At 31.1% G+C, this 13,665-nt stretch overlaps 1 protein-coding gene across 1 annotated transcript in view; it reads left to right on the top strand.

Moving 5' to 3' along the window:
* The first annotated feature begins 888 nt into the window (after window positions 1-888).
* Window positions 889-13,665, top strand: part of Dhc16F (Dynein heavy chain at 16F) — a 108,120-nt gene continuing 95,343 nt past the window's right edge. The window contains exons 1-8 of the mRNA XM_085945780.1: window positions 889-963; window positions 3,300-3,440; window positions 3,611-3,695; window positions 4,537-4,771; window positions 5,223-5,364; window positions 7,940-8,160; window positions 9,725-9,893; window positions 11,564-12,135. Coding sequence (XP_085801906.1) covers window positions 889-963; window positions 3,300-3,440; window positions 3,611-3,695; window positions 4,537-4,771; window positions 5,223-5,364; window positions 7,940-8,160; window positions 9,725-9,893; window positions 11,564-12,135 — 1,640 coding nt within the window. The remainder of the gene's footprint in view (window positions 964-3,299; window positions 3,441-3,610; window positions 3,696-4,536; window positions 4,772-5,222; window positions 5,365-7,939; window positions 8,161-9,724; window positions 9,894-11,563; window positions 12,136-13,665) is intronic.

Genomic DNA, 13,665 nt, shown 5'->3' with positions numbered 1-13,665 from the left:
TAAACAATAAGAATCTATTGTATAGATCAGTGGTGAAGGGTGGAGGTAGGCTGTTAAGATTCGACATAAATAGCGCACAATAAACTTTGTCAGTCAAACATTTTTGTTTTCATTGAACTAAAACTACAATGTGTACAAAGTATTTGTTAGTTTTTAAAATTCTATTAATCCCTGCCTAATCCAAGCCATAGTAGATAATAGTCAAAAAATATTTGTTTATCTACAAAATATCTAAAATTATGCCATCATTAAACCATAAATAATTTTAGATATTTTATAAATAGAAGAATATTTTTTATCCATTAACGTTTGATTTGGCAGGGCTCAATCAATTTTAAAAAACTAACCAACACCATCCTCGAAGAGATCCTCTTCTGTACACCATTTTTGACGTATCGCCCATAGTAAACTTATACTAGTATGGTTTAGCTTAGGCAGAGTTCAATTGAAGTTTAAAAACTATACAGTAACATCTGAAAATTGTATTCTTAGTTCAGTTAAAACAAATAAGTATGACTGACTGACAAGGTTCAGTGTGCACTATTTATGTCGAACATTAAAAGCTTACCTCCACCCTTCGCCACTAGTATAGGCAGGCAGTAAGAATCAAACGAATATCAGTGTACTTGAGGCCAAATTGAATAAATTGACTTGAACGCTAATTTTGCAACTGTAAATTCTACAAATCACGTTAAAAAGAGTGTTCTTTCCAACATTCTGTATATGAGGATTCTCAAATGATCGATTATTACTAAATTTTAAGATTATAAACGTTCTATTTGGAGAAGTGCAAGTCTAATTAATTTATATGTGAGTTGTTAAATGATAATAAAACTGGTTGGGCAAATATTCGCATTCATCCTTTCTTTCCACCAACCTGAAATCTCCATGTCACAAGACCACCAGTCACGGGTCATGATCGACCGTGATCAAAGTTATGTTTTAGTTAGCTCAAGACAACAGGTGCGTATAGGCCTGTCACCGCTCAACCACAGTTTATTGATTAATTCAATTAAATAGACTGCTTCAAAAGTTAGCTCGAATGACATCAAGAAAAATGTCGCATTGCTGGCTTGTGATGGCTTAGCCGTCGTTAACTACCGAGTGACTCAAAACGCATATGTTCGGCCTTCGTTGCACTAAATCTGTTACGAAATGAGTGAACATCGCGTCTATATCTATCATCCATCCTGAACTTATCATCGTCATTCATCAACCTCATAATAATATATGATCCATCCGTGTACTATCCGCTTACCAGTGCGTCAGTGCGTGAACACCGAACCGGCCCCCTGCGCGCGCCAGCCCTATCAGGATAAAGGTCAGTTTCTGGCATCCTGTGTACCCTTAGATCCGTAATCAACCAACCAGCATCACCCTCAAATTACAGTCCACGGCTTAAATCGGTACCAATAACATTTATACACCATATATATTGAAAGTATCTATATGGCGATTTTAAAATCTGCTCCTAACTAATTTTGTAATGAGTTGTCACTTGTGCGCGTTTAATCCTTAGCATTCCGACTGTTAACTTATTACAATTATCTAAATATACAATTTTATTAATTTATATTATTCTTAAAATATAGTACTTAACCATGATAAAGTTATCCTGGTCTACTCTTCGAAAACATATTATAAATACCTTAATCCACATTTTTTTTAAATGTATTATAGGTTATCCCCAGATTCATTATGTTATCTTAAAAACAATACATAATTAATTAGTTTCATCAATTATCTGATTGATTGACGAGCGTGACGTGTTGATAACATTGCAAAAATAGGATTTATTTTCAAAAACAATTAAGTCTTAAGTATTTAGCAGTAAAATATAAATCAGTTTCTAATACACATAATAGTAATTATCTGCGCTAGATAATATATGAATAATTCTCAAATAACTCCAATCGTAGGTAGGTGGTGATTTCAATCCCGGGATTACAGGATTAATATTGGTTGGTGAAAAAAACATTGACATTTTGTACACGACACTTCTAGAGAAGGCAACACTACTTTAAGATATGATATTCTATGTTTCTTTTTACAAAATTTTATTTTAATACCAATACTAGAAAATAATATATTCTTGAAGTGTTAGTATATCCACAAATAGTTAGTAGGTCCAACGCGAGGTTACATGTAAATTGTACGTAAAACATTTCACCGTATCACTGTTCGCCGTGAGGTTTCTTATCGGAAATAGATGACCGTATACTATACGGTCTCCAATTTTATTAGATTCAATATGAACATTAATTCAATTTTCATAGCTAATTTCGGCAAAATTTATGAATTCAAAAATGAAAAAAAAAATCTAACCTAACTTAAACTAACCTAACAAATAATCCAGTATGTGTAAGCCAACAAGAATCGTGTTTTATTTAGACATGAATTTTATGTCAGTACTATACGACCCAAAGAGGTTGGACGGTCTTTAATATACGGCCATACATTTCCGAGACAACATTTCACGGTGAAGTGTGATGTGGTGAATTTCATACGTACAAGTTTCCGGACACACCGTGATGCTGCCAAGAATTTTTTGTATGCAACTTTACTATACACTTCAAAACCTCATTATGTTATCATGTGCATGCCCATCTGTTTATTCAACAAGCAGTGCTTTGAATATGGACAATTCATTTATAAAATTATGTTTTGAATTTATTTTTAATAAATTTAATTGAATAGAGAAAAATTTTCTGTACAGCCAAAAATATTTCCAAAGTAATATTAACTATTCGATTTTTGAATGAAAATAAAAAACAAAACTAATCGACGTAATGAATGTCAAACGTCGTTGGATGCCGACAATTATAATTTGATTTTAAGACTTAAAATAATTATCCATTTAAAAAATGGATTCCAGTCACTTTTCGCTGCCTCCTATACGCACTAACCAACGCACGAGAAAAAAAAACATACACGAGACAGAGTTGAGAGAATCTATTATTATTCCGGAAAATGACAGGTTAGTACACCAATTAAAATACACATAAGTATTTAATATCAAACTAATTACAAATTACTTACATAATATAATTAATTGGACAACTTATATATATATATCTATATTGGATAACTTGGAAGTTTTTCGTGGAAAAGAAATTTTCTTCGCCTGCGGATATGTTTGGATATTTGTACAGATTTTATAAACAAATATAATTAATGTATTTTTTTTTATCTAAATAACAAATAAATAATTACTAAATATCGTAGATTAGTAGTTAAATGATAGGGGGGGGGATATTTCAGTCTGCATAAAAGATGAGATTGCGCATTTAATAGTTTAGCGTGGAATCCACCTAAATAAAAGAGTTATTAAACCTTTATGTTTTCATGAAAATAGGTTAAATCAAAAGCTTGATTTTCATATACCGCATCGGAAACTTTTGGAAAAAATGGAGTTCAAAGTTGAAACGCCGGAACCATTGGTAACAAAATAAAATAATTTTAACATCAGTTTATATACCCACATACTTAGTAATATATATATATATATTAATTATGATAATATCCAATACATGTTTTTTTTAAAGATGATGATGTCTTTTTTAATATAAAAAATAATACTAATCTAATTTCTTCTTCTATAAATATTTAGACAAGATTTGGTGAAGAACAAAATAATAAAATAAAAAGAACCATCCCAATAAAATCGTCAAAAAAAATGATTGACAAGAAAAAAGGTGACTTTATTCAGCTATTTTCATAAAAAAATATGTGAACTATTAAGTGGCACATTGTGTCTTTTATATAAGTCTTAATTATGAAAATACAGCGTTGATTTAGACTTCGTATATTTTACAGTAGGTTGGAAGAGTCTTGGCATATTACTATATATTATGTACCTATTTTTAATTTGTTTGTCTTTTTTTTGCTGGTACTTAATACTGTATTTTTTTAATTTTCCGCCATTCAATAAAAGTATAATAATTATAATTTTAAATATAGGTACAAAGTTTTTTTTTGTATAATATTTCAGTTATATTCACAGTTTCTTTGGGCAATAAACCCATCTTCAAATTATCGTAGGATCACTATATAGATCCACCAGTATAACTTATCTAAATATTTGGTGCATCATTCAATACTTTTTCTACTGGGACGAGCTTAGTTCTAAATTCGAACACCTGATAATTAATTTACAATGGTATATCTATAACAATACACCTACTGACTTATTTATCATAGCTAGAGACAGTTTGTTATCAACATACATAAATTAAAATATCGTAGAATTAGTAAAAAACCTTTGTTTTTATATCATTTTAAACGGAGTTCTACCAAGTCAATAATAATTTAATTAATTAATATCTCCGTGAAAAGGGAAAAGGAAGATGATATATACCTATGTCTAAAATCTCTACTTTTCAGGTGAGCCGGAAGAAATCGATTTTTGAGCAGTTTTGTATAAGAACTCTTGTGTTTTTTTATTTGGAATTTAGTAGTTCAGATGTGTTCATTCACCTCGTGCCTTTTCTCGTTTTTGCATATAATATAAGTATAAATGAATAAGTTGATTTTTAGCCAATATGCTTTTCACCTATTGCAATAGAAGAACTACAGTAAGTCAAAGGGTAATGAGAGTAATGCTCAAAGATCAGAAAAATGTTACATATGACATCGCACTAAAAAGAAAACCAAACGCTGTGGATATGAATGAAATTATACAGAAATTTAAAAAAACGAAACCATATGAGTATATTCATTTAAATTACGCTGTGCCAAGAGATTCCATTTATTTTACGCCATACTGTCTAACGTAAGTAACACCTTTTTAAATTATTTTAATTGTGTTATATATTATATTATATTTTCATATTATATTCATATATTATAATATACCTAATATGAAGCGTCCATTTCCAAAATCCGCCTTATTTCATTTTGCTCTTATTGAGAAAACCGCGAAAAACGATTTTGACTATTTTTATTACTGAAATACTTATTTAAAGACTTCATTGTATAAAACAATATAGAACCTACTTAATTAAAAACAAAATTCATAATATGTACTACAAATACTTTGAGCAATAAATAAACTTTAAAAAAATCAAATGACGGACTTTGGATTATCCACGGTCGATAGTATTAATATATTATTATATAATTTTTTAATTAATTTATATTTATATTAATTAGTACTTAGTTTTTATAATAACTTTGATATACTCTGCAGATCAAAAATAATAATTTATCACTTTGTTTACCAGGATCGTACCATATAAGGAAATCAATAAAGATGACTATTTAACGATGAGTCCTGCGGGAGTTTCGCACTTTTCGAAAGAAGTGGTTTTTACCAAGTTGCGAGATTGGGAGGATAACTACATCCTTTACTGTAGGTTGGGTGAGGTAACTAAAAATAATCAATATACATCACTCACCCTTATACGAGTATATTATTATGTCTTATTAAGTTAATATAATCGCAAATCAGAATTATGCGAGAACTCAACATTCCGACGCTTTTAATGAATATTCTGATGTGGCTCACTTGCGCATAGAGTCGACACTCGGGGGAATGGGGCAACAGAACGTAGACGAGGTATATAAATCAGTTTCTATCTACTACTTAGTAGTTTTAATTCATTTTACTCTTAATATAATGTATTCTTTATTGCGGATTGAGAATTACCATGCCTAAGGCTTTATATAAAATAAAAAACTCTTTTTTCGTTGGAACTTAAACATATGCACGATTAAATCATTATTTGCGTCTGCATATTTACATTCTCACAAACTATTAATAATTAATATAATATAATCATTTAAATATAAATAATAATATTAAATATATTTTTAAAGTACCTATAAGTACCTAACGTCTATTTATTTTCGAATTCCGTGGAGTCCAGTTGTCCTGGTGCCAAATCTTCCTAGACCCACACTCGGCGACTATTTTCAAGACGAAACTCGGCCGTAAACAGTTTCAAACTATACATAGGGCTCGAAATGGACCGGATATGATATATCTCCAAAATAATTGCTCAGTCTCGTGGAAAAATTAATTTGACCATCTGAGCTAGATAGGTCATATAACAAAAGAATCTAGCACACTTATTTTTTATAAAATATACGTATAATTAGATAAATGTGTTAATATCTTCGGAATATTATTTAGCTCCGGTGCCGGAAAGTTTCCATTTCGAGTGCTGACTATATATTTTACATTAAATTACACAATGACAATAGCGGCGAAGGGTGGAGGGTATGCTGTTGAGATCGGACATAAATAATGCACACTAAACTTTGTCAGTCACACTAATTATTGAATAAAAATTGTAGATGGCGCCGATTCATTTTTAAAATTCAATCAATCCCTGCCTAAACCAAACCATATTAGATAAAAAATATTATTTTATCTATGAAATATTATCTAAAATTATGTATGATTTAATGGTATATTTTTAGATATTTTATACGTAGACGAATATTGTTTGACTATTATGTATTATGGCTTGGTTTACCCAAATTGAATTTTAAAAACTGACTAACTGCAATTTGTAGTCATAGTTCGATGGAAACAAATACACATGACACAAAATTTAGTGTGCACTATTTATGTTGAAGTTTGTCGTATACAATCGTATACTATCATCTATTGATAAGTAGTCAAACTTTTTATCATATATCAAATCGATGGTTTAGTGCACAGATATTGTATGTCCAGTTTAGTACGTTTTGAGAAAATCGTTTAAAATTTGAGGTGCATGAGACATGGATATATTGTGTATTTGAATGATACAGTATCGTCTAAAATATCCTATAAGAACATAAATATTTTGTTTGTTTCCTCTGATTATTGATTATTATTATAAAAAATTGTACTGTATTCATAATATTACCACTGGAAGCAGTGAAATTCCATCTGAGTTTGATGATAGAGATGTGGAATTTGAAATACCTGAATGATATAATATTATGATATATTATGACATATGGTCACAATAATACTGTAGACTGCACTACATAGACTACCTATGATGATTGGCTGGTATTTATTTGAAATAGTTGACCGTTCTTTCTGAAAAGTCATAATTTTGATTCCTCTTTGTCTTGTGTAAAAACAATAATTGGTGATGTGGGCAGATTTAAAATTATTTTTGCAACCCATTCCTCATCATTCTATGTGTATTTAATATTTTTCATGTGATTTATATTGCTCCAAAAATAGCTGACCTAGAGGTATCCACCTAGTAAAATTTGGCTAGTAGTGAAAAGTTTAATACATAATTGATTTTATTTTTATAGACACCTGTCGTTTCCATGGCAAATTTTACACAGCCACAGTTGGTTAATTTTTTCATTACCAGCCAAATACCAGTCTACCTCCACGCATCGCTGCTGTATGGCAATAGACATATTTTTGTAATGAAAAAAATATAAGTAGTAAAAATCACGTCTAACTTACGTGATATAATATGCATATCTTATTTCAATTTATATGCATATAATATATCTTTAAAAAAAAATGAAGGGAAATGATAGTTTATCTGATTGTATAATAATATGGTATAAATCATAGTAATCAAAGTAGCGGCCTATCGCCAGCGTTTATTTGATAACGTCGAAATTGTTTCCAGATAAAGTTTATTAAAACGTACAGAATCTGGAAGTCGTTTTATCTATGGAGGAAGACAATACTCTTCAAGAAATTTACGGCTAGCCGTGAAAACTTACAAGATTCACTGTTTACACTCAACCCCACGCTGGGAAAGTGTTTACTGCAGTTTCAAGAAAAATGCAACTCCATGCAACATGAAAACTTTGCGAACCTCGAAGAGACGGCGGACGTGCCGTTATTTTATTTCATCGAAAATCAGGTGCGGTAACTTTTCGATGCCAACATTGAAGTAATTATATTTCCGTCATCTATTTTTTGTCTATCAACACATTGATATCTAACGTGTTGGGCGGGTTTTTGCAGACAAAAACGCTGGAGCGCGTACAGGCGGCGCTCTACAATTTACGAGCCAGTGCTCTACCATTAATATACCATGGATGTCATAAGGCCTTTTATTTAAAAGGTTTCACTGTGGAAACGTTTGTTAACACAAAACGAGGCATGGGTGATACCAAGATGCCAGATGACATAATGTCATACACACAAAAGGCGAAAAAGAGGAAATTCTGCGAACGTCTTACCAAGTAATAAAAATATTTACATTCTTATTTTGTCATGTCAAGTTATAAATGAATACATTAAAGTTAATGGCTCCGCCAAACCACACCAGCCCCACACCAAACTCGGTCTTAATCGGGCGTATCACGGGATCATTTTTTGTGACTGGGAATATCTCAGGAGCAGTTACTCAAGATTAAGGTCGCCATGCACTCAAGTGTGTGTTGACTGAGTTTACATGAGCTTAGGGTATGAGTACCCATGGGAGAAGGGAGCACGTAGAGGCAAAATTAAAAATTGTAGTAAGTAACAAAAGCTAATACAATACTGCAGAACGATCTAAGTGAAGAGATCTTCACGTTGGCAGTATGACGCCGCAAATTTTCCAAATGATAAATTTGACCTCTGTGCCGACCAGGTAGGATGGTTCGATGGGCCCAATAGCAGGCTAAACTGACTTGCGCAGCTCTTCCCTTTCAGTACACATTTTAGTAAATCCCCAGAGGTTGTGGTTTGCATTAAGTTTATACAAGATATGTATTTTAAGTGTACCCGTGATGTCTCAGGCGCCTACTATAGAATATAATGATATTAATTCCAAACAAAATCGATTCAATGCTTAGGATCATAATATGATTAGGATACTTTGACAGAGTTTTTTTCTGGTGATAAGAAAATGTAAACTGCTTTTCCCTTATATTTAGTCACCATTTATCATTTATTTTAGTGCTTATTAATAAATTGTATGCCCTTTAGATTTAGATATCGTCTTTTTTCCGTAGCTCCGCCGTATACACGTATAGATAGTATTTAGCGGGCTTCCAGGATGCCGGAATCCGGTTGGCGTTCTTATTTAAATTCTTTTCTGGTGTCCGCAGCACGCCACAAAGTCAGGTCCAACGTAGCCTCTTCACTTTCAGCATTAAGAGACGCTGCATGGTTCACTCTCTTATCTTCCCGTTACTCCTACAGTCATACCACCCAGTATCCGTCGCAAACATCTGTTCCTTAGGCTCATTACGATAGCTCTGAGTTTTCATAAGGTGTCCTTACCGAAAAGCAGCACCATCAAAATGCAAGCGTAAAATTGGCGGCATTTGGTTTTAACCGAGTAGAATCATGAGTCCCATATTATATTGAGTTGAATGTTGCTCCTGTGTGTCATTCAGATTTATTATTTAATGAAAAATATTTAAATTTAACTTGTATAGAAATTCAAAGTTAGTTTATTCTCTTTAAAATTATGTACAATATAAATAAACACCTAAAAATACTGTACATAAATTTACTGAATTTCATTAGATAGTATCTGACATTCAATATTTTTGTATAAAATAATTTAATTTATAATTTAAGATACCTGTATTTGTGTTTTTATTTAATTTTATTACCTATTTTTTTATAACAATTTAATTCTCCCTATCTAAAATATTGAACGTCAGATACGAGGTGTCAATGTTAGACCATCGATAGGTATATTTTTGATTGACAGCTTGGAAGCTCCAAAAATATAATAAAAAAGTATCCAAATCCTTATATTATAATCCTACAATTGGTAAAAATTTTGAGTAAATTTATTTATTTTTTCAGTTTTCTCCAGTTGTTGGATTACATTGCCGTTACCATGCTTCATCGTTTGATTAAAGTATCATATAGCGACTTGGTAGGACTCCTTAAATATCATTACGATCGAATTGATTTGGACACGAAATTTAATGAATCTCTTTCCGACCTAAAGATGCTTCCCAAAGCTATGCAGGTAGAGAAAATATATTTTTTAAATTTTATTGCTGTAGTACCTATTGAATCTTAGTTAATTAATAAAACTCTTCTAATTTGAATCGGCCGAGATCCACATGTAATTATTATAATTAAAACCAATTAAAAAACAATATATTCTGTGGTATATTTAGAAAATATTATGAATAATGGTTACATATAAATTGTACGTATAACATTTCGCCGTAGCCACAGTTCACCGTGTGTTGTCGTATCGGAAATAGACGGCCTTATAGCATTGAGATTTAAAAAAATACCGCGAGGTTCATGATGCATTGCAGGCAGTAGTATTGAAATTTTATTAGATTCATTAAGAACATTGATTTATTTTGATATTGATTGGTATCAAAAAATCTGATTATAACGCTGTCGTTGTTAGACTTGATACTTACGATCCTACCAATCAGAATAATTTTATATAATTATATACGATATGATTGTATTTCTAATTTACCTCCATACCTACGTATTTTCTTCTGTCTTTTCCTTGTATTCCGGTGGTTTTTATTACGTGTTTTTAAATGTTTTATTTAAACATGAATTTGATCTTAATCGCCATCGCTTTACGATATTACATTTCATTGTTAACTGTGATACGGACAACAGCATACGTACAAATTTCCGGGCACGATTCATAATCAATCAATCACATGTATTTCTTCTGCTATAATAATAGAAATACGGTTGTAGCAAAGACGATGATGAAACCTTCTCTAGAAAATACTTATAAGTAATGCAAAACTGAAGAAAATACCTAATGATTAAATTTGCAACAAGTCATTTTTTACATCACAATTTTTTTGGGAACAAATTTCACACTATTATCGCTGCGCTTGTCGGTATTCGACGGTATCAGGCAGAAGTTACCCCTTCATAACTTTGAACTCCGGCTCCAGGATGAAAATGATATAATATATTCTAAAAATATTGTTTTTATATCTTATATTATTTATTTATTTATTTATTTATTACTACATTATAATATTAATATAAGTTAATATCATTTCATCTAATTTTATGCAAGCTAATCAGACAAAGGGGCGTAAATGCATTATTGTAATATTAACAGTAGATAATACTTACATATATAATATATTATATAAATTGAACATACATATTTTGAAAACATCTCATGCATATCTGCACTAGAAAAATCTTTTTTGAAAAAAAAATACGACTCCTGACGTAACTTGAGTTTGTAACCACTGGATTCTCGCCAGTGTGGTTTTACAATTAAGCTACGGGCATCCTACTTAATTAATACGATTTTAACTAGTAGTTCTTACGTGAAATGCTTATCAAATTGCGTTACAATGTTGGCTATAGGTTTTTGTAAGTATATTAAATTACGGTAGGTAAATTAAATGCCTCACTAATCCATGTTACGGATCACTCCAATATTTTAGTTTTTATAACGTACTTAGACTTGCTAATAATTTAATAAACTATTTCTTTTATTCAATGAATAATTTACAAGATTTGAGATTTTTTTGTGACCACCTATCATATTGAACTTAGTTAAAATATTGTACTGGTAGATTAAAATAACCTCCACCATGTTTTGTAACATTAAAAGTGTATAAAACTCACAATTGTTAAAAGTCTAAAATCCTAAGTAACAATGCTCATCGTATTTTGGTTTGTTTCCAGTGTCCATTGTTTCATATGGATGTCGTTATCACGGATGATTCCATGATTTCATTAAATCCTCCAGAAGCTGTAACGTTTGGCATTTTCTCAAAAATTACGAGTTCTTGGATCAACACTGTCATAGGACTTAAGCCGTTCATGTCCGATCCAATGTTGTGTAATTTTACAAGTCCAATCGTTTTCGAAAAACAGATAGAGATCCCGGTCACCGCAACGGAAAAAAGTTTACAGTATATTTTGAAACACGACGTGGATTTCAAAAATGACGAGGCTTCGATACCAGAAATTTTGAAAGAGGGCTACGCATCTGTGGATAGATTCATAAAAAACTTTGAAGTAATTTTGAACATGAACAGAGAAGACGCTCAGTTGGATGTTTCTACAATGTGTAACAACGATACAAATGGACTTAGAGCTCTATGCCATAGATTTCATCAAGAATTAGCAACGAATGACAAAATCCCACCATATCAAGCATTGGGGCTATTCTTTATACGCATGCAGTCTATGAAAGAGTCAGTACTGAAAATGCCTCAAAAACTACTTAATATATTGTCGGTGATGATACCATCGTAAGTATTGAAAAAATATATTCAGTTTTCTTCTAGATGGAGCCTTCTATGGTTTTTCTATAAAAATTACTGAAGTGCCAATTTTGAACGTAAAACTATTAAGAAGAAAAGCTCTTTTTAATTAGTTGTCCAAGATATCCCTTTCTTGTCACCACTGTCATACGTTTAATCTCCATCTCTATACGATTTTCTTGTGAGCGTGTTTGGTTAATTTAGTATATTATGTCCAAGGGTTAATTGATGATCTGAGACCTACACGTCAGAATGGGTTTTTTATAATTTTATAATAATTTTAAGTCGCTTACTTGCCGTTCCTACGGCGATCGTAGACGCTAAACGTAGATATGTCAAAATGGCGGTATATTTGAAATTTATAAAATTAAACTGTGCCCGTTTAGTTAAAATAAATATTCCAACCGTATCGGATTACAAATGTCACCGATGCATTATCATGGTAGTGACAACACTTAACAATGATTTTTTTTTCACGAAGCAGAGTCTTGACATGGAAATAAATGAATCATATTGTCAACAATTGAACAACTATAGGGCAATAAAAATATTATGCCTAATGTGTATCTTATTTAAGAGTTTTAAATTTCGGTGATATCATATCTGCAATCTAAAAATTATTCATGAATTTCAATAAAATGCCTATTAAATCTATTTTGATTGTCAAGTTTGTGATTTTTCCATTGTTTTACTGGGCTACTTCACATCGGATTATATCCATTTATTGCGTTACAGAAACATTTCGAAAGCCTATTATATAGTCAATTTTATTTTAATAACTTGACCAAGTGATTTCAAACTTTTTTGTTTTGCGGAATCCTCGAAAAATATTGCACTGTCTGGCAGATACACCAGAAGGTGTAGCGAGGTAAATTCAAAAATATACGCATATATAACAGTAGCAGTGAGGTTGATAAATCATAATTAACTATCAGTTTTGTTAAAATACAAGAAATTATTTTATTAATTGAGTTAGCATTTACTTGGTAGAATTCCATTAGTCTTGATAATGGTGTCACAACCGAAATAGCTATCGACAAACCTTTTAAAGACCTGTAGAATTTTATATTAATTATATTTTCATTTCTTGTAAAGTATTTTATTTTAACGTATTTCCACCATAGTCCAAAATATTAATAAATAATAATAGTATATCAATAAGTCAGTTTTGTTTATTGGCTAGAATATTTTTTAATCGTTTTTCATTCTTTGCAACTGATTTCCTTGCGTTATTTTGGTTACCGCTACGTACTATTACATTTTCACGAATAATAAACACTAAGTACTAATATATCTAACTATATCTAACGATATCTAACTAAGACATAGATGAATTATTCTACAATAGCTCCATAGGCATGACGTTTATCTTTTCTTTCACCTTACCCCATTTAATATGTCTTCCTCTGCCTCACCCACTCTTATAAATTGACATAAGTTTTCTCTCATGCGTTACAGATAAATTTAATACACGTGGTGATTTACGAAATTAGTTACAATGCAAAAACACATTTTAAT

This window comes from Rhyacophila brunnea, unplaced genomic scaffold (genome assembly GCF_057557595.1).
Source record: "Rhyacophila brunnea isolate RB1 unplaced genomic scaffold, BYU_Rbru_1.0 scaffold_1, whole genome shotgun sequence".
In the NCBI taxonomy this organism is placed as follows: domain Eukaryota; kingdom Metazoa; phylum Arthropoda; class Insecta; order Trichoptera; family Rhyacophilidae; genus Rhyacophila; species Rhyacophila brunnea.
The sequence above is the reverse complement of the archived record's forward strand: the minus strand, read 5'-3'. Positions and strand labels throughout refer to the sequence as shown.